The sequence below is a fragment of the Solanum verrucosum genome, unplaced genomic scaffold (genome assembly GCF_900185275.1).
Source record: "Solanum verrucosum unplaced genomic scaffold, falcon-dt-bn FXZP01000278.1, whole genome shotgun sequence".
In the NCBI taxonomy this organism is placed as follows: Eukaryota; Viridiplantae; Streptophyta; class Magnoliopsida; order Solanales; family Solanaceae; genus Solanum; species Solanum verrucosum.
In genome coordinates this window covers 5,087,568-5,110,488 of record NW_026020332.1, presented here as the reverse complement: position 1 = coordinate 5,110,488, position 22,921 = coordinate 5,087,568, and the positions used below count along the sequence as shown (strand labels likewise).

At 34.8% G+C, this 22,921-nt stretch overlaps 1 protein-coding gene across 2 annotated transcripts; it reads right to left on the bottom strand.

Moving 5' to 3' along the window:
• Positions 1-1,970: 1,970 nt before the first annotated feature.
• LOC125836608 (uncharacterized) lies at positions 1,971-7,217 on the bottom strand. 2 transcript variants are annotated; one of them, XM_049515799.1, is made up of 7 exons: positions 6,807-7,217; positions 6,023-6,163; positions 4,379-4,534; positions 4,087-4,176; positions 3,936-3,994; positions 2,586-2,736; positions 1,971-2,504 (listed from the first exon to the last, which is right to left on the bottom strand). In XM_049515799.1, exons 1-7 carry the CDS (start codon positions 7,134-7,136, stop codon positions 2,430-2,432), a joined length of 1,002 nt encoding a protein of 333 aa, XP_049371756.1. In that variant the 5' UTR covers positions 7,137-7,217; the 3' UTR covers positions 1,971-2,429. The 2 variants fall into 2 exon arrangements, with proteins under 2 accessions (XP_049371756.1, XP_049371757.1); XM_049515800.1 differs by lacking the exon at positions 6,023-6,163.
• Between the last annotated feature and the right edge of the window lie 15,704 nt (positions 7,218-22,921).

Sequence of the window (22,921 nt, the reverse complement as noted above, 5' to 3'; positions counted from 1 at the left end):
CCCCTATATGAGTTAATACCCCATGTATAGGGTATTCGACTTATTAATAGTATTGAGGATATGAGTAAAGGATTAATGTATAATAGGTAGGATTACATATAAAGTATAAATTTTTCGAATATTCAAAAACCTAAAGTTCCAAATAATAAATATAGTATTCAATTCAAAATTCAAAAAATGTAACACTTGAATCCAAATCATAAATATATATATATATAAAAAAAAAGATTTTGATTTGAACTTCGAGTTTGCTCAAAGTATGTCCAACCCTTCGGATGGGATGTCTACATATATCAAACAAATTGATTTTTCAAATTCATACACCAAATTAAATTTACGATAAAATGAGTCAAATAAAATTTATTTACATTCTATCTTTCTATCAAATCAATAAATACAAATCATCTATTTTTTCATTTATATATCTTCAATTTAATTTATAATTAAAAATTAAATTATTTAATTTGATATAAACATCACGATATATAAATAAGTTTTTATCATTTGTCATATTTTTCAAAAAAGGGAGAATAAAAATAAGTGGGATCTTTCTACATAGTGTGTTCCTTTTCATTTTATGGAATTATTCTGCAACTTGAGGGTAGGGAGGGCCACCAAAGGAGGCGTGGGGGTAAGCTTTAGGAAAATGCTTCTTTTAAGTGTCACGCGCTAAAGCGGAATTTTGGTCATTTCAGCCAATCAGAAGTAAACGTGTTTAACACGACAAATTTTGTTACTGTTTAGATCTAACGATACTGACTCAGCTGCCTAATAATCCTTCTATTCCAACCTGTCTTTTTCTTTTTCTCAGTTTTTTTTTTCTATTTTATGAAATTTGCTATAAATAGAAAAAGGGATGGAAGAAAACAAAAAGGAAATTTTGGCGGCATGGAATTTCCATTTGTATATTGCTATTTTTTTAAAGGTAAAAAATATCTTAAAATTATTTCAGAAGATACCTTTCATTAATTTATTTTGTTAAAAATAGAAAATTAATATACCTCTGATTTATTTATTTTTAAATTATTATTTTTATTTGTTTCTCTTTTTATTTTTAAAGTAACATTTTAAAATAGAAATAAGGGAGATGATTAGACAAAACATGGATACATTTTTAATTTATTAAGGACATGACCCTATAAGAGATTTGGAAGTAGTCAAGTGGTGTAGCACTTTGCGAGGGAGGCAAGGCCACAAGGGCTAGCTCCTCCTAATAGACTTACACTAGTTTATTTCTTTATAATCGTATGGTGTATTATTGTTCGATGTATGTTACTATTTGTTATTGTATTTTCCGGATATCTTGTTATTTGTTGTTATATTTTTTTGTAACGGTAATTCGCAAAACTTCTCTTTTGATCAAAGAGTGTATAAAAAACAACTTTTCTACTCTACAAAGTAAAGGTAGGATCTATATACATGACTTATGGAATTACATTGGATTTTAAAAAAAATCCAAATATGAGTAGTATATTTGATCACTCACAAAATTCAGAGATATGTCTGATTTTTCTCAAAGATAAATTTGTCATTCTTTAATTCAATGACTAATTTAAATTTGTTAGTTAAATATATATTCATTGAATGGGTATCTAAACACACATGAACCTTTTTGTAGATTTATAATAGATCTATTAATTTGGACACTTCATATTTGTGACCTTAGTGATTTCTCATCTATTAAATTGGGATATTATTCACCTTTGAATGACACTTGAAAGAAGAAAAAATTGTTATATTATTTCATTTGCAATAAATTTACAACACGCTAAACTCTTATCAATTTCATCTCCACTTGCAAGTGAAGTTTCGTTTTCTTCTCTAAGAAAATTGAAGCTACATACAGTCTCCATACCTGTGTTTTGAATATTTATCTACAGGAGAATTAAAGTAAATAGAGATTCGTTTATATGGATTCAACTTTTTCACTGGCTTCTTTCTACAAGGTTTATATTTTATATAATCAGAATTTTTGCTATGTTTTACATTTATAATGTCAAGCTTCTCAAAGTGTATGAAACTGGCCTCTCATCAATTACACCTCTTCAATTAGATAAACCAGTAACTAATGACAAAGTTTCACCTGGTGCATAACAAACCATGATGCAATTTACAATCGTTGAAACCTGAATCATCAAAAGTTAGTTCGTCTACATGTCAAAGGCACCAAAACTGACTGGCACCCTACACAGCCATTGAATATGTGATCGTGTCAACGCTGAGTTCTATCTACACCAACCAACCATTAGCCTACAAAAATGTTAAGAGCCCGATGGCATCACCACCAGAGATCTCTTTCAACTAGAAGATGTGCACCATGTACAGTTTGGTTAAGTCTTTCTGCAGCGTGTGAACATTAAAGACCATAACTGAGAACTATCAGGACCCAAAGTCTCATGAAGGGCATTGTCAATTGTCACCACTTAGTATTACACCTCGCGAAGTCTCTTAGCATTTTCAACTGTTTCAATGTAGAAGTACAATCTCCACAGTGTTGCTTTGTCCTACAATAACCCATTGGGAACTTAGAAACCGGGAACTTGGAGAAATTAAGAACACAATTGCAAAAAAATAAATATGTTTACCTCGTTTTCTAGATCAACATACACCTCACTGCAGGAATGTCTCTCCACTTGCTTACCACGGCAGAAAATCTGGACAACACGATCAAGATTCTTAGGTGGAAGGTCCCGTATTAGCTGCCGAAGGTGTTGTTTTTCAGGAAAGGTCATTAACCTGCCAACGGCAAATGAAAAATCCATAGCAAAGTTTCAGGACAAATCCGACGAGCAACAAGCCAACATAAAATTCCGAGATCTCACGTACTATACGACAACAATTAATCAACTTCGCATAAATACCAAATTAATTAGGATCTGCCATATGGATACTCTTTAATCATTCTTCCCTATTTGAGGTCCTTCTAAAATAACAATGGAGGAATTAGACCCTGCCCTGCAGGATCAAACTACAGACCTCTAATTTACAAGTAGATGCTCCACCACTGAACTACAGCAGCCCAAAAAATCTACAAGATATTCTACTATTGACTTCTAAATTATTTTTTGCATGAGTTAGGCTTCTAATTCTGTCATGCTTATAATGGACAGAAATTTACTTGGCTTCAGAAGTGCAAGGAATTAACAACAAAGCCCGGCCTCTAATTGGGTGTAATAAACCTGGGCAACATATTGTAGTTGTAACAAGGCCAAACATTCAGATACATTAAGGCACTCACACAGTTGTAACCTTTATACACACACTGCTTTCTACACTTGTCAGTCACTGAACACCAACGAATCCTTCTTCCCAAATTTTTACTTCTTTCTCTTTTTTTCTATGAAGAAGAATTTCATTAAAAGGCATCAAGAAGATGCTGACAAAATTACAGGGATTAAAAGGAGTTGCTCTGTTACTCTATTCCTTCAGATCTATAACAGAATATTTATCAGAGAATATAAAACAGAAATAGAAAAGAACAACATGGATCCCACTACTAAATTTAGACAAAGTATAAAATTGTCATACTTTTTTAACCTCGGACATTTTAGACTCTTTCTCAATCTAAAGGCTGTGTTGTAGGAGTTGAATAATGTCAGAGATAATTTATTTTATGAAGTATGAAATGGATAAAAAATGTATTGTATCAAGCATTATATCAAACAAATTATAATCTTGTTTTGAATCTTCTAAGAAGTTTAGGTTTCAGAGAAGATTTAGAAGCAAAGCCAATCCAACTTGTTAAAATTCAGCTTCCTAAGGTTCTTATACGCCAAACAAACAAAACAGAAACGAAAACAACAATAAAACGAAACAAATTTTGAAATGAGAACTTAAAATCTTCATGTATCAAATATTCCAAGTATAAAAGAACTAACAAAACATACTAAAATGGGAACAGCAAATAATTCAACTTCCAATTTGTTGTGAAATACCTGCAATTCGACATAACAATATCAAGAAGTTCTTCAAGCCTCTCCTCCATGTACCCAAGCTGGCATATTGTCCAACCACAGATTAGATATAGCTAACAAATTTACTAATAAAACTCCTGATAGAGAGAGAATCAAGCTCCAGCCAAGTTACCGTCGATACAAGTTCATCACAATGCTTCTCTATCAGACTCTCAACCTTTGCGCTATCATTTTGTAGCAAAAACTGCAAATCATTGTGGACCTGGAAAACAGGAACTAAAGTGATGAATCATTTCTTTGCAACTACATCAGTTCAACATTCTAAGCAGCAAAAGCATAGCGAAAATGTTAGTTCAGTTTAATAATCGAAGCTTTATTCTTAACCAGTAAAACTCGACAAAGAGAACAAAGCAAGCCTAGAAAAATGCACCAGAGAGAGAGAGAGAGAGAGAGATGGATCTTACATCCCCGTCTTCAGGAGTTTCTCCAGCATTTGAACCAAATTCATTTTGATCCTTCTTTGCAAGGGATTCTTTTACCTGTTCACCGTCAAGTTTTTTAACATCATTCGTTGTATCTCCTCTAGATGGCGAGATATTCAAGTTTTCTCTTTTTGAATCCTACATATAAGGAGTCAATAAGGAGTCAAAGAAAGTGTCAAATACATTTCTGTAAATAAAGCCAAAATGTGGGGTGAGACTGAGGCAGTGAATTGTTTCACCAATAGATAGCTGGATGAAGGAAGACCCTCAGGTCTGTTCGGAGGGCAGGAAGGAATTCCCATCACCCAACCACACCAAAATATGAAGTCTTAACATAACACAAGTTTTTGTTTAGCATTATAGCCACTGAAGTTCAGGTTGGGACTCTTTTCCATCATACTAACTTATCAAGTACTGCTCTAATATCTTCTTTTGCCCGACCCGTTTAATACTACTTTTTATTCCTTGCTGGATAGATAAGGACTGAATCATGCAAAACGAATTTTAGCTTATCATTTAAAAACAAGTTAGTCAAAAGATTATTATAAAGAATTGGCTAGTCACCAACAACATACCTAATGTTAGTATTCCCACAAGTGGGGCCTGGGGAGGGTAGAGTGTACATAGACCTTACCCCTATGGTAGAGAGGTTATTACGATAGACCCTCATCTCAAGAAAAAGCATTTCAAAGTAGGTGAGGAAAAGAGATAGCGGAAGCAAAAAGCCATGGCAAAATACTATGAAAGCATGTCAAAGCATTCTAAAAAAGGAACAGTACCTACAACAAATGACACAGTACTAGAAGTACAAGAAACAACAAATAGTAACAAAAATCGAAGGACAAGAATTGGCTAGTCAAAAGCCTGAAATAACCCCAGCCTTGCCCTGTCTAATTCATTTAATAAGGGGCCTGGGTTGATTGCTTCTTCCACTTCACAGTTCACACGAGTAACCTAGCTCGTGAAGGCATGTTTAGAGAGTGCTTGAACCGGCGGCCTACAGACCATCCACTTAATGGGTGGTGTTTGGTCCGAACCAACCGTATTAACACGTATAGTTAAGCTTCAAGTCACGCTCTCCTGGATAAATTGGTTAAGGCATTGGAAAGAAGTTTATGCTCCCTAATTACAAATATTTACAGCTCAAAAAAGAATTATCATTTCTGCTTCTTTTTTACCAAATTCACAGAAAAGAAGAACAAATCTCAACAATTTTTTATAATCAAGAAATCTCCAAAAGCCACCTAGGTGCACGGTCCAAAACTTGGTGGACAACAGGCTTGCCCTTTTACCCTTCTTCACTTATACATCAGGCTTTTAGAGATAAGATTTCGAACTCATGACATGCATCTAACTCACATTAGGCGTTGCCCTCTTACCACTGAACTGAAGTTTGGAGAGCATATCTCAACAAAATATATGGCCGAAAGATTATTAAAAGACTCCTAATACAGGGACGTTTATGGGTCACTTTTTTAAAACAACTACTACATTCTGTACAAGTAACCTGTAATGTTAAGCCTCAGATTTCTTTTGAAAATTGAACAGACGTTACCAAAAGATAGCATGTCCTAAATGAAACATGAACACACTTGCTAATTCTTAAAAAAACATGAAACCACTTACTGAAATAGGGGATGCTTTGAGCTTCTTCTGAGGGCGGTTCCCTTGATCAGAGTCAGATACAGCACCAGGTATAGCTAATAAACTTTCTTTATACCTTAGGCATGACCGCAACTGACATATGGAAAATACAGGATCCAGAATCTACATTTAAATTTCCAGTGTGAAAATTATATTAATATAATCCATCCAAATAATTATTGAGAAATTCAGCAGGCTTTCTATCATTATTTGTATATTCTTTGCTTAGAAATGATCACACAACTCACATACTGGCACATCTAACATTTATCCTTTGCTATTGTTACATCTTTAGGAGCAAAGAGGAGAACCATTGACTGGAAAGAAATGACCACTTCCACAACTATATTGGCACAGGCGCTGAGACCCCATTTCTTACCACAAATACATGCTCAGAATAAATGATTCATATATCATAAAACTATTCTCTCTGTTTTATATTACTTGTCCCCTATAAACCTGACACACCCCTTAAGAAAGCTTTAGTTAGAGGTGTATTTTACTAAACTAACCTTATTAATGATGTTTTGGAATTTTAAATTTGACTACTACTACTTTATGTTGTTATTCAATACTGAGGGTAGAAAGAAAAAAATATAATAAAATCCTCGCGGTCTCAAAAATTGAAACAGCTATTTTTAGTTGAGGCCAACTAATATGAAAAGAAGAGAGTATAAAACTAACACTCATTCTAGAAATAGGCAAGTATAGGGAGAATTTTGAGTCATGTGCAATGTAGGTGAAGGGAAAAGTGGATAGTGTATACCTCGTCAACTTCCTGTGAAAGGGCAACAATACTTTGCCGAAGCAACAACTTCAATCTTTCCATTCCGAAGTTTGAAACATGAGATCCAAAACAATCCGAAAATAAGGAAGCAGAACCACCGGTATATCTAAACTCTTTGGCGATATAGCTATTCATACTACTATTCTTTTCTTCGACAGCACCATTTACTTTCCCATTTTTCTCAAATATCTGATCTGAAATTGGAAGAAAATCTTCATCCTGAGAAATTAACTCAGCCACCTCAGATGCAAAAAGCCCAAAGTAATCTGGTCCCTGTCTGTTGCATTCAGTCGAAGCAACCCGACCCATTTAAGATAATAGCTCCAATGCCAACTTCTGCACTGAATTACTATTGGACAAGTGGTGATAGCACTCACCAATGTATTACTGCAAAGCAAAAACAAAACCAGGTTGACTGATAAGTTGCCAGAGTAACACGGAGGGAGCTCTTCACCATCAAGAAAATAGAGTAGCTAACACAAATATAAACAAGAGATGGAATTGTGTCATATATATTGAATGACAAAAGGATGATAACAACTATATTTCCACAAGTGGGGTTGGGAAGGGTGGATATATGCAGACCTTATCCCTACCCTAGCAGGGTAAAGAGGTTGCTTCCAATAAACCCTTGGATCAAGAAAATCATTTCCAAAAAAGGTTTGAAAGAAGGCAAGATTAAAATGTTAAGATGAAAATACTAAAGAAATAAATATATAGACAGTACAAATATTAAGGATAACCGAAGTAAGAGAAACAATAGTAGTAACAAAATTGAAGGATAAGATAATGTTAGCATACTAGTAATAATATTGGAACAGGAATAGACAAAAGCTTCAATCTAGGACCCTGCTCAACCAGAACTATTAGAAAACACTCTATTATCTACTAACCATCTACTATAATCCTCGACCTCCCCACTTTCCTATGTAGGAACATGTTCTCGACGATCTGCAAATGAGTCCTGTCTTGTCGAATCACTTCCCCAAAATTATTTTTGGGTCAATCTCAGTCTTGCTCCCCACATCTTGTCCACCACGGCAGCTACTCCTACCTTTCCCCGTATATCTTCATTCTGTTATCTTGTCTCTTCTAGTATGACCGCACATTCATCTAACCATCATCATTTCTACGACCTTCATCTTCTAAAGGTGAGATTCTCAACTGGCCAACATCCCACCCACATCATAGTCAGTCTAACAACCACTCTATAGAACTTACCTTCACTTTCTTACCACATAGGACACCGAAATGCGAGCTTGATATCCCCATTTCTTTGACTTATAGATATCTAAAGGTTTCTTTCTTGGAGATGTCTTGTAAATCAATCATTAAGTCCCCATCCACCTCCTGTGATGCGACACTAAACTTGCACTCTATGTTTTTTGTTTTATGTGCTCAACCTAAAGCCTATAGACTCAAGAGTTTGTCTCCATATCTCTAATCTATCATTAACTTTGTCGCACGTCTCACTGATCAATACTTTGTCCTCTGTGAATAACATACACCACAGTACATTTCTCTAGCTTCTTCTCTAATGCAACTAGCTATCTTATCCCATATGTTATCTGCATCACCACTACTCCCCCAAGCCTCCATCACTTCTAACTTCTCCCTCATCTCCCAAGCTCTTACAGGGGTCAAGCCACCCCATTTAATTCTCGGTCGGTCATACAAAGTCTTTTTCCCCTCCCTTTTAATCCCCAAGTCCATCATCAAAAGTTTATGTTGGGTAGTGAGATTTTCACTTGGGATAACCTTGCAGTCCTTACAAAGGCCTTCATCGCCTTTCCAAAGGAGTAAGTAATCAATCCGAGTTCTGGCCACCCTGCTACAAAAGGTAACCAAGTGAACCTCCTTCGAGAAGCATAAATTAGCTATCACCAACTCAGAAGCTTTAGCAAAATCCAAAAGCCTCTTCCGTTTTTAACCCCTAACCAAAACCAGCAAGCACATTGTCCAAACAGCTACTGGTTTATCCAATGTGACCATTGAAACCTTTGTCAATGAATAGCATAACGAAATGTGGTATACCCCTCACCACCTCATCCAAATCCTCCCAATAGCGCTTCTTGACCTCCTCCTTCAAGCCCACTTGCGGCGCATAAGCACTAACAATGTTCAAAGTAAGTCCTCCAATAATAAGCATGATCGTCAAAACCCTGTCAATGATCCTCCTAACTCCACCACCTATCTAAGCTCTTCATCTACCAAAATGATTCGAGAAAAGAAGAGAAGAGACATTCGAAAAAAGAAGAGAAGAGAGAAGTCACGACTCACGTAAGAGAAGAGAGAACTCGCAGCAGCAGTCGTCGCGAACTCGCAGCAGCAGCAGGCGCGACTCGCGACTTCAAGTTTCCAGTCAAACTCGCAGCAGCAGCAGTGGTCGCGAACTCTAATTCCAGTCGAGGTATTGATTTCAAGTTTCCAGTCGCGATGTGAGAACGAGCAGTCGCGACATCAAATTTCAAAAAAAACCCTAAAAAAACCCTAATTTGGCTTTAATTATTAAAATTCAGACTTTAAAAAAAAAAAATTCAAAAAGGACGCCTATTGCATCGCCATTCCATGTCACCGAGTTGCCGTGGCTCGCCTTTTTGACCTCGCCACGCCTCGCCAGAAATAGGCACAGACCCCTCGCCACGCTACGCCAAAGGCAAAAGGCACTTGCCTTTAAGAATACTGCTAACACCACAGTTATAAAAAATAGCATCGGCAATGAATTTTGCCTAATACTACAATTTTGTTTGAACTCGTCCAGCTTGAGTGACTAAATAATTACAAGGCAAAGTGTCATTGTACAACAAGTTGAATGCCTTGAAGCAGCAACATAAGTGGACACACAAGAAATTACATTGATTTATGAAAAAAAGATTGTTCATGTGCAAATGTAGTTGTATGATTGCCTCTAGGACAATGTTTTGGACAATGAAGGTGATGAAATGTGACAAGGGTCTGCCTCGCCACAAGGCGAGGCGAGCGGCGAAGCGCTCGTTTTTTGAAGTGTGGCGCCAATTAATACCAAAAAAATAAAATATTTACTTGTATATCACTACTAAAAAAACAGCGTTTAGAGACAGATAGCGACGAACAATATTCCGTCACTATATAACGATGGATTTGCGACGGAATAACCATTTTGTTGCAAAATTAACAAATGATTTTTTGATTTATAATATAGCAACAGATTTGCAACAGACTATTTAATCCGTTGCTAAATATTGGCGCCTAATTTTCCCTACGGATTTAGTAACAAAGTAGTGGTGACAAATTTAATTAATATTGGGCGACGGAATTAGTGACGGAAAAAAGGTTGCTAAACTATTAAATATATTTTTATAAAAATTATATTATATAGTGACGAAAATATCCATCAATATAATTTTTTCTAAATATATATATTTATTTGAAAGCGACGGATGTTAGAATCTGTCACTTATTTCGTTGCAAGCTTCAATTTCAGATTTTAACTACTCTTATTTAATCTCATCCGTCCATCATGATTCATCAAACTCCAAGAGTCAATCTCATCCTCTCATCCGAATTTGATCAATGGTCCTGATTTAAGACCCTTGCTTTCCTATTTATACAAAAGACCCCAAACCCCTAATTTTTTTCTTTCTCCTCTCCTCTTCACCAAATCCGCCGCCCAGACCCCTTTTTCCCTCATTTCCGTTCTTCATTCTGGGCAGTGCAGCCTGGAGAATGAGTAGAGAACAACAATGGAGAGCTCCGGCAGGCGTGCAAAGACCACCAGCGAACCTCCAATGCTGGCAACAACTTTAATCGGCGAGCAACCAGGCGACCAGACGGTCTCCGTCCGGCAACAGCAGCAGCACGGAGATGGTGCCACCAGTTGCCTCCCTCTCGGGCGAAAATCGTCAGCAACATCAACTCCACGCAGCGAGCAGCGATGGTGAGCATCGGCAACAGCCAGCTCCAGCGAGCAACATCAGCAAATGCCGGCGACACCCAGGAGAAAATAATGGCGCAGTTCCAAATGGACAACAGTTGCTGCCTCCATCTTCTCTTTTTTCCGACCAGCAACTGCGACTCCACGCGAGTTCGAGGAGGATAACGGCAAGAGCATTAAAGCTTCGGCCAACAACTATGAATACGAAGAAACAAACTAAAAGTTCCGGTAAATTTTTCGAATTAAGCTAAGGATCCATCCAGGTAGGTCCCTTTAATGTCATTTTGTTAACGCTTACTTGTTCATATACTTTTCTGCTAAAGTTTAATTTATTTGTTTAAGACTGCTTACTGTTATCTTGTTACTCATATGCTTGACTGATTATTGCTATCTATTCATTCATTTTGGCGATGGTCCGCTTTAAATCCCTTTTGTTAACCAACTTGTTCCTTATTCAAATTAGAAAATAATTTGTATGCGTAATTTAATCATTGATTATTTTTTTTGTTAATTGAATGTTTGATTTTGGAAAATAATTGGAGTAACTAGCTGATTATTATTAGAAAATGGCTTAATTATGGTATAATTTAAGTGATTAATGGATTTGTTCAAAATTGGTATATGATTATAAATGGCATATGATATGCATATAATTGTTTTCTCTTCTTTAGTTGGACAATTTGGTCATAAGTTGTATAACAACTAGTTATTTATAGTAGTATGATTGAATTTTGATTCTTCTAACCAACTTATGGTAAGTTTTTGAGACTTCCATTTTGAGATAAATTCTAGCTTAATTCGGTAGAAAATTAGGAGTAATTTGTTAATTGATTGTATTACCTTGTTAGCTTGTCTGTCAACTAATATGTTATGATTTAATGACTTTGTTGATAGCATCTTGTATGACAATTATCTCCTTCTGCCTAATGTGGTATAAGATGATTGGATAAAACCTATGAAACAGTAGCTACAAGTATGTATACTAGTTCTGTTTCACAGATGGGACTAGATTCAGGTTTGCATAAGGTTGAGCTCTTTCAATCATTCTGGTTCATGTTGAGTTGAAGAACTTCCTCTTCAATACTAGATGTGTTATTTATTCTGTAGGGTTGACGGAAATTTATTTGACAAAAAAATGGATAATATTTCATAGCAAACATTCATCTTTCGGGCTTGTCTAGGAAAATACTCCATGCTAGACACTTCAGTTGTTTTCTTTATTTTGAATTTATTGAGTTTGCAGATCCAAGATGCTGCATGTTCCAAAGTGAGAAGCATCTTAACGCCATTAACTATCCAACTAGCCTTGCAAAGAATTTTGTCGTTCCCTTGTTTAAAACAGTATACTGTAGTAATTTTGATGTCTCAGGCATCTCGTATGAAAAAGTTGAAGTCATTGATGCAATCTGTACCCAAGAGTTATTCAAGAGATGCAAAGGATAGTCTCATGAAGTTCTCATATATTTCCTCTTCCAGCATCATGATCTAATCTACGTTTATATTTATAATATCTTTCCCCTTCGTGTGTTCCTTGCCACGGAAAGAAAGAAAAAAGAGAATGTGATAATCAGCCTTGCCCACATACCTCAGCACTTTAAACAAGTAAAGCTACATAACATCGACACGTTCACTTAGGTTGTCGCATGCCTTAGGCATTTACTCTATTCTTGTACAAGTATGCCAGTTAATTAAACATGTTTTAGTGTTTTTGCCTAATATGTTTAAGTTACGCGCAACTTAGTTCCATATTTTGGAGATCTTAAATTAATACACATGCATGAATATAAAGCTAACAAATTAGTGTTATTGCTCTTAGGTAGATTTCTTTCCTAGGCTGACTTTATACATCCATAATCTTCAACGTACAACCTTCAAAGTCATTCTTCATGTTCTGCTTTTTTATACGGTGTTTTTTATGTCTTGCCTACTATTTTATATTCTGGCTGGAATTGCTGGTGACTTTTTGTTGAGATGGAACTATTGATTTGGTTTTGCTGCACCATCATTGATACATATAAGCTTAAATGTACGGTAAGTTGGCAAAAAAAATATTAGCACATTTAATTAAGCTAAAAGGTTATGTGTGTTTCAACATTTTCCTTGCATTATAATTTTATTCCTAATCTTTAATTTTTTCCTTTTATCTCAATTTATTACAAGAAAAATATGAAGAAATATTAGGGGAAAGAACAACCTCTCAATCTTATATTGATCAATGTGAAACATACTACCAAGCTGCCCAGGGAGAAAAGAAGAGAAGAATATAGGGTCTTGGATCTGAAGCAAAAACTTACTACAGGCAGAATCTTTGTACCTTATCATCTGTAGAATATTTTAAACCCTCTAAATATTATTTTATATGAATTTTTGTTATTTTAGATGTATTTAGTATTTGTTATTTAATTTATTTCAGCAGTGTATATTTAAAATAAATAAATGAAGTGATTTTACAAGAAAAAATTTAGCAATAAATTTAATGACGATTTGGTCGTTGTTATAAAAAAATGTTGGTGACAGATTAGCAACGAAACATTAAAGTGGCAAATGTGCTGGCTCAAATAACAAAATATTTTGTGACGGATTAGTGACAGAAATTTCGTCGCGAATTTATTTTAAATGACGAAATTAATTATGAAATTAGCAACGAGATATATAAGTATAACAACAGACTAGTCTGTCGCTAACAATTGGCGACAGAAATCATTCGTCTCTAATACGTCGCTAAACTTGCGACGGAACTCATATTTTCATCGCTAAGAGATTACTAACGAGCGATATAGCAACAACCAATAATCCATCGCAAATCCGATTTAACGATGGAATATCATAGATTAGCGACGGATTTCGTCCGTCGCTAAATGCTGATAGGGATAAGGAATAAGTACCTCTAGACTATGACCGAAATCTCAGAGACACACTTTAACTAAACTAAGGTCCTATTACCCTGCTAAACTTACATTTTTTGTAATTTTGTACGCCTTTTCTCTTACGTGGCACACTCTGTGAGTCCATGCAATTGAGACGCGTGAGAGATATTTGAATATCATGTAAGCCAAAAAGGTGCACAAAATTACAAAAATAATAGGTTCAGGGGGTAATAGAACTTTAGTTTAGTTAAGGTGTGTCTCTGAGATTTCGTTTATAGTCCAGAGGGGTACTTGTACCTTTTCTCTATATAAATAATCAAAATCTCAATAGCAAAAACATACTAGCGAATATTTCAATTCAAAAACTGAAAATAGATAGTATATCCTAAAAGTCTAGAACATGAATGAGAAAAAAAAGAATAAAATTCTAAACAGTGAGAAAAAAAACAGAGGTAGAAGTGACTTTGAAGAAGAAGAAGCAAAAAGAAACAGAGTAAGAAGAACTCTGAAAATGAAAAGAAGAAATACCACTTTCATTTGCTTTGAGACTGACCCTCTTCTAGGCGAAAAGGGGAATGAGATTTCCAATCGATCACACGCCCGGCATAAGAGAAGGAAGGGCAAGAGAATAAATAGGCACTGGCATATTGACTACTTGAAATACGGACTATATACGAAAAATGGGGAGGGAATGAATTAAAAGAAAGCCTATTTGCAGGCAACAAGGATTTGCTGCTTTCTTAGTTAGAAAAAAGAGTTACCTAGCTAGTGGGGCGAGGTAGTTTACTTGCCTTTGCACGATTCCTACATTAAGCTCTCTGTGCCTTACTTATTATGAGTTGAGAAATCGATATAAGAGAGAATTCGCCAGCTATGGAGGAGTTTAGTTAAAAACCTAAAATTACCTTTCAACTTTTAAAATCCAAAATTTGTTGCCTTTTTTTAAGAAAATACAAAAGATGACTCCTTTCTCGCCTCTCGCCGTTATCACCATTTGAAGATTGCCTCGCTACAACGCTAAAAGGCGATGATAGGTTGTCTTGCCTCTCACTGTTGGTGACACGGCGATAGCCTTTCACAACACTGCTCTAGGATATAGTTAAACTTAAAATCTAGTCACATTAAGCACAAACAAAACAAAAAATTTTGGACATTTGATAGTTAGTGTCTTTTTTCATGATGTCGGTGTCAGCTTCTGCACGCCTCTACTAGCCCTTTAACCAAAGAGTACAAGAATGGTGCCCACAACTAGCCCGATCGCCCAAGTTAGTTGTCCTCATTAAGAATATCACGAGGTATCAACTACCTTCTTGATCATCCTCAATCAACCCGATCATCTTAATTTAGTTGTTCTCACTAAAAACATCATGAGGTATGAGAGAAATATAAGAGAAGAATATTATTGAATTGTTGTTGGCTACATTATTACATAGAACCTATTTATAGACACTACAATAGGCAGCTTTTCCAACTAGGATACTACAATACAATCTTTTTCTAAGTAGGACACTATATATTATTCCTATTACTATTCGTATTCCAATTCTAAATTACTATTCTAACACTCCCTTCAAGCTAGTGTATACAAATCATATGTATCTAGCTTGTTGCAAATATAATTGATACGAGGACCGATGAGGAGCTAGGTGCGACATCTGCAAGTTGATCACTCGAGTTTACAAAATTTGGCAGTCAATCTCAATATGCTTAGTCTTCTCATAAAATACTGGATTTGATATAAAATGTCAGTCAATTTCAATGTGCTTGGTCTTCTCATGAAATACTGAATTTGAGGCATAATGTCGATAAAACACAATGATAAAATTACAGTGTTGAACTTCCAAAACCAAGCTCGCAAAGAGTGTTTCAGACTATAAAGTGACTTACGTAATCGACATACAAAGCTACTAAACTCCACATAAGCAACAAAATTAGGTGGTTGTTTCATATAGACTTCTTCACGATGTAGCAGTCACCGGAAAGTGCTTAAAATCTAGTATAAAGTATATGGATCATGTTGGAATCAATAGATGAGTCAAAAGAAAGTCACTAAAAAATCTAGCTGGAACAAACTCATATGTCGGATCAATAGATTTGATGGCTAAAAGTGATCACAATCTAACAAATAATATTATATGAAAGGGTCAGAATGATGGGAAGACCCAACTGAAAATAAAAATCATATAGGAAAGGTCAGATTGACGACAAGATCCTATTGAAAACAAGAAATAATATGAGTCAGAATGATTGCACAATCCTACGCAAATCAGATTTGAGGAGTCACCAAAAAGACGAATGGAACTACACAAATCAAATATGAGGAATCATCGAAAAGACACACGGTGTTATGCAACTCAATTATGAGAAAGTAGTTTAGAAAAATTCACGGTACTACACAAATTAAATATGAAAAGTAGTCTGGAGAAATGCTCAGTGCTACACAAATAAGATATGCAAAAAAAAAGGTAGTCACCGAAAGGATGACACGGTGCTACACAAATTAAATATAAAAAAATAGTCACCGGAAAAATGGCACGGTGCTACACAAATTAAATATGAAAAAATAGTCACCAGAATGATGGCACGGTGCTACACAAATTAGATATAAATAAGTAGTCACCAGAATGATGGCACAGTGCTACACAAATTAATTATAAAAAGTAGTCACCGGAAAGATGGCACGGTGCTACACAAATTAAATATGAAAAAGTAGTCATCAGAAATATGGCACGGTGCTACACAAATTAGATATGAGAAAATAGTCACATAAAGGATACAAAGTGACTCAACTCCTGCTAACATTAACATGGGCCAGATGGGCAACATATATGAGTACTAGCCACCCGCCGGCAGCGGAAGCTCTTTGATTTTCTACCAAGATCATATAGGCTCTGATACCATGTGAGAAATATATGAGAAAAATATTATTGAATTGTTATTGTCACGACCCGAGAGCACCCCCTAGTCGTAACCGGCGTATTCGACCTCGAAGAGGTCAAATACAAGCCTCATGGATCATTCATTGCATACGATACTTAAAAAAAAAAGATTTTAAAACTTTCTTCAAGATACTTTCATTAAATAGCAAGCGGAAGACTTTCTAGACTTTATCCAAGATGTCTTAAAACCATCTAATACTTGAATACAACATTGGGATTAAGCCCACTAAAAACTATAACAAAACTACAAGACAAAAAGGAACATGTTGGTTATTGTCCTCGAATTTATGAGGACTCACCAAGCCTCATTTTCAAAACACCTTAGAAATCTTTTGGATTGACTCTTTGATTGAAGAAGGAATCAAAGATGAAGAGTCCCCATACCTTAATCTTCAAGAACCAAACGAAATTGGAGAAGAAATCAGTAGCCACCATCCACCCTAGCTCCATCTTTCACCTTGAGCTTTCATGGGGTTCTAGAGAGAACCTTTTTGAAAGAGGGAGGGTTTCTTTTTTTTTCCTAATTGGAGTGATTTAAATGGAAGAATTTTGGTCAAAAAGGGGGCTTTATAATTTCTAGGAAAGGCAAAGAATAATAGGAACTCAACTTAGGAAAAGAATTAAGGACCCACAAAGTTAAACTTAAAGGTGTTCACTAAACCCGTCTAAACTCGTCCTTTTGGACAATGCTTCACTATTTCGAGCATAACTTTTTACTCCAAAATTGGAATTGGGCAAACTCGGTGGCGTTGGAAAGAGGACTCAGAGACCTTTAATTGGATAGGTAAAGGTCCACCTAATTCATTTTGAGCTAAAGATATGACCATTTGAAGTTGACCTTTACAACTCACTAGTTCAAATGACTAGTTTTCGGGCGTCACGGTCATTTCTCATCATTTCATCAAGTTCTCAACTCCAAACTCACATGTGAGGCTCTAGTTTCACTAGTTCGTTTTTAGGGTCGTTACAGTTATTGTCTACATTATTACATGGAGACCATGTCTCCCTATAGACACATTTTTCAACTAGGATACTACAATAAAATCTTTTTCTAAGTAGGACATTATATACTATTCTTATTAATAATACTATTCATATTTATATTCTAAGTAGGACTGTATATACCTATTACTATTCTAATAAGGTACTTGCAACCTTTCCACCAACACAATTACTTGATAACTCTATTCATCAAGGTTTGGATGAATAAAAAGAAATCACCTAATATTTTTGCCCCCAATAGAAATTGAACCTAAAGCCCCATGGCCTCCAACCTACCACTTCATTGACCATAGAGGTTGCCTAAAAGAAGTCAAGTTAAGGATCACGAGAATTCAGTAACTTTTGTCTAAACCTTGCACATATATACAAAAAATCTACTAAATATGTTAAATATTTTACCATGAACTCAGTTATTATTATAATATTAATATTAACTTGAGTTTGTTATAGGAACTCATAAACTTCAAATTATAGATCCGTCGCTGCCTTGGGTGATCATATAGTTGGGATTTTTTTTTTGTTGAAAACAACTCGTGTAGTCTAGGATACCCACTTTAGAAAAGTGATTGAATAACAAATATCAAGAGCTAAGTATGACAACAAAGAGTCTTTCGAAAATAATTTTTCTACCTTCATAAGAGGTAGTGATAGTGGTAAAGTGTGCGTACATTCTACCCTTGTCATACCCAACTTGTAGGATTTCACTGGGTATTTTGTTGTTGTAAGAGCTACATATGCCCAACCAAGTAATAGAAGAAAAATTGGAAACCCTAGTTAACCCAATCAATCCAGAATAACTGCGATCAAATCCAACATCAGGAATACAAAAGTTATAAACGAAAATCAAATCAATACCTTAACTTGAAAAGAATAATCTCGAGTACTAGGTCGAAAAATCCTTCCTCTTCTACTTCTTCGTTGTGGGAGTTTCACTTTTTCCTCTTCCTAGGGGAGTATTTACCAAAAGCGATGTATAACCCGAACAGTTTTCACCTGCTACGTAACTGAATAAAAAAGTTTTTTATTATGTTAAATTTTTAAGGACTTGCCCATAAACTTTTTCTCAAAAACAAATTCACTTTATTTGAAAATAAATTTTATGTGAATTTGAACAGATCTAAAGCATTTTAATTTCAAAATAACCGCCTTATTCTGACGTGCTTTTTCAACTTCTTCATAAATCGTAAGGGAGTGCCTCATGGGACGGCACACAATAAGTAGGTCAAATTTATCCTTTTAACTTTGACTATATTTTTTTCCCATTATTTCTCTCATTTGCAAATCAAAATTAAATAACTTAGTACTCCTATTTGGTTATATTTTTGAAAAACTAAAAGAGCTTGTTTTTTTCTTTGTATTTCTTTGATATAATATTTATATGATAGTTTGATTGGAAAAAAGAAAAAGATTAAAAATAGTTAAAATTTATAGTCTAAAATTAATTTCAGAGAACATTTTGATATGAAATTATGATTTCAAATCAACTTTGGACAAAAATATTTTGATCCATAAATTATGTTTTGCTAAAAAAAGACCCATCAATTTTAATTTATTTTTTTTAAAAAAAAAACCCTCATTTGTTGGCATGAAAAGAATTGTTGAAGATGAAGAAAACTGATGATTGGAACATGTCAAAGAATAGGTATTGTAGTAGGACTCTACGCATAGTTAACTTAGGACTCTACAGTTCTCTCCTTATATAAGGAGTATGTACTCAACAATTTTAATCATCAATATAATCCTTAATTTATCTAATCCTAGACGTAAGATTTCTACATGGTATCTGAGCATAAAAGCTCTTCCTCTCTCTGAGTATTGATAAAAAAAATGTTGCAATGGCCCCTTCTACCAACACTATGTCGATCTCCTCACTTCACCAACTCATTGTCGCTTGCTCCATTAAACTTAAGCCAACAAACTACCTCATATGGAGGACACAAATATCTCAATTGATTCACGTGATGAAACTAACATATCTCATCACAGAGAATGAACCAAGTAAAAGTAGTTGTTCCACTGGACAGACTGCTGAGACAGTTGTAGCAATTGAGAAGGATGTAAAAGATAGTGGCATTATTGATGATTGGAAGGAGAAATGTGTGTTGCTAAGGAGTTAGATCTCATGCACCTTGACCGAAGAAAGCATATCCCTAATTGTGGGCTGCTCAACTGTCAAGGAGATGTAGGAATGCTTGGAAGAAACTTATCTTCAAGCAACAAAAGATAAAGAGTTTTAGTTTAAACAACAACTACAAAGTGTTAGGCTGGTAACCAAAAAGATTGATGAATACATCAAGGAGTTTAAATGCATATTTGATGGCCTTGCAGCCATTCACAAACATATGGATGAAGATAGCAAAGTAATCAATTTTGCTAGAGGTTTAGGTTTGAAATAGAAGACCTTTACTGTCATGTTAGGTAAGGCACTATATCCCACCTTTAATCAATTTATTAATGCTCTTAAATGGTTTTGATATAAATGAAGTCGAAGAAGAGGCGTCACAACAAAATCATAATATGGTATTCTCTGCCCAAAGAGGCGTGGGAAGAGAAAACAACAACTTCAACTCCAGAGAAAGAGGTTTCAAGCCTACTGGACAAGGAGTAGGTTCTCAGAACAATCAATATAGACTAGGTTCTCCGAACAACCAAAGTTTCCTAAGTGAAAATAAAGAGAGGAACATTATTGAGTCATGTCAAATATGTGGTAGGAATAACCATACTGCACTTAAGTGTTTCTATAGGTGGGACTACTCGTATCAATCTACATATGAACTACCACAAGAACCGACTTGACATCACATCCATACCAAAACGTTGACAAAACAAGTTTTTGTTGGGTATTCGAAGCAAACTAGGAGTAATCATTCCTCTACTCTCTAGCTTGGAGGAAGTGTTGAAGATGAAAGAAGCTGATGATTGGAACATGTCAAAGAAATGGTCCAACGAATCTTACTGACGTGTTTACAACACTGTTGAAGAGTTAGAGTCACACTAGGATTGGACTACTTATATCAATTAGGATTATATTACGACTAGGATTAGATTACAATTAGAATTATAGTACAACTAGGATTAGATTATTTATAAATGTCTTTTATTATTATAGTAGTAATATGTATTGTAGTAGGACTCTAAGTATAGTTGACTTAAGACTCTACAATTCTCTCCCTATATAAGGAGTATGTACTCAACAATTTTAATCATCAATACAATCCTTGTTTTCTCTAATCCTAGACGTGAGATTTCTACAAGAGTATGTGTATCATACGAAATGATTATATTAAAGATTAATTAATAACTATTATTGTTGAATAATCGATTTTTGTAACTTATGTGTATTTGAAAATTTGTAATTGCAAATATTTCTTTATACAAGGAACTATATGTGCAATTTTTCAATATGGAGCATTATGATATTTTAATATCTTCCTTATAAATTATGGTTTGTTCATTTGATAAGATCGTATAAAAATTGAGAAAAAATTGATAGCGTTCACAAATTGTGGATTTCTTATGTTTATGAAGAAAAAAAATACAACTTCAGAATCCAAATTACATATCCAAAACCAATGTTTTATTTGGACATGCAATTTGAATTTTTAAGTTGTATTGCTTGCTCATAAACATTAAAAATCACAAGTTGTGTTTTTATCAAAATTGTGTCAATTCTTTATACAATCTTTACTAAAAAAAGTTTGTAACAAAAGTATAATACACTATCACAAAGTTATTCTTAAAAATACAATGTTCATTGATCAACTTTAGTTCAATAAAAAATAAATAAGGAGATAATGCATAAGTACCCCTCAAACTATATCCCGAAATCCCAACGACACCAACTTAATTAGGGTCTTATGATCTCCTAAACTATTTAAAATGGAACAAAACATACCATACAATGTTAACATGACATGAAGAGTGTGCGCATCGATTGAAGGCTACAAAAATAATTTTAAAAATAATTAACATGTACAAGTGTCATTTTTAACTGGACATTACTTAATTAATTAAGTCTAATTAGTTAGAGTTCTTCTTCTTCTAAACCATTCTAGTGTCTTCACCCGCGCCTTCTCTGACATACAAGTGTCGTTTTCAAATCTCTCTCCGACGTATTCTCCAGTGTACAAGTGTCATTTTCAAATCTCTCTCTTGCATCTTCTCAGAATTTTCTCGAATCTCTTCTCCAGTGTCACGCATTATTGGGAGTAACAACTCTAGCATTTCAACACATATTCTTACGAGACATTTCTCTTAAGCAACAGGAGGAAGAGAGAACATCATATTACTAAACTTCAATTCCTAGTGTTGTACTTAGGGAATAACAGGCGGTGGCTATAGCCGCACCTATTGGTAGATTCGGCAACGGCCTGTGGTGGGTTCCGTGGTGGACGTGGAAGTCATGGTGGGTACTGAAACATGTTTGTTCGTTTTGTTTACTTAAATGCCCTTTTTGTTGTTATGAGAAGTGTTTTTACTAATTATAGACTTGATTTTATGTTATTATGATTTAAATTTGAGTTTTTGTGAATCAATTTTGTGTTTGAACTTGTGGATAATGTGCATTTGTGTTTATGAATGAAGTATTACATATTTTTTTGGTTGTAACGCGCGTGTAGTACAGACATAAGATACCCACATGGTTATATATGTCATGTCAGCATTTAGGGTGACATTTATTTCATTTTAAAATTGTTTAGGGGGAAATATGACTCTAGTCTAGTTTAGGTGTATCGTTAGAATTTCTGGTATAGTTTGAGAGGGCACTTGTGCATTACTCCAAAAATAAAACTAAACTTGTTGGTCAATTTTATATTTGAAAAATGTAAAATCATGATATGAAATTTCTAAATCGCATGTTCATTCAGTCTACTTGATGTAGCGTAGGAAGAAAAACTTAGTTTGAGCGTTACCTATTGCCTCATCTCCCATACACCTATGACATTATTAAGGCCAAAAGCCATATTTAGTTGTTGCTTCTGATTGTTTCTTCTTGACCGACAAGATCCAGCCAGATGATGTCCGCTGGTTGGCAGTGAGAGGACCCTGGGCATTAATTAAAAATAATCATTTAATTTTCTTTCTTGCTCTACCTTAACCGTGGGAAAAAAAGTCTATCTATCTTCCTAACTTTGATAGATTTCCTCCAACGCAAACCATAAAGATACCACAAGAATTCATCTTTGATTTTAAATCACAAGATAAAATCGTATGGCCAAACAACTATTAAAAAATTATTTCTCTTCTATTTCAAATGGATGTTATACTTCTACTTATAGAAAAAATAAAATTATTTTCATAATTCATTTATTCAAAAGAAAAATATATTTCAACACCAATCTCAACCAAACACACCCTAAAGTTTCTAATTTC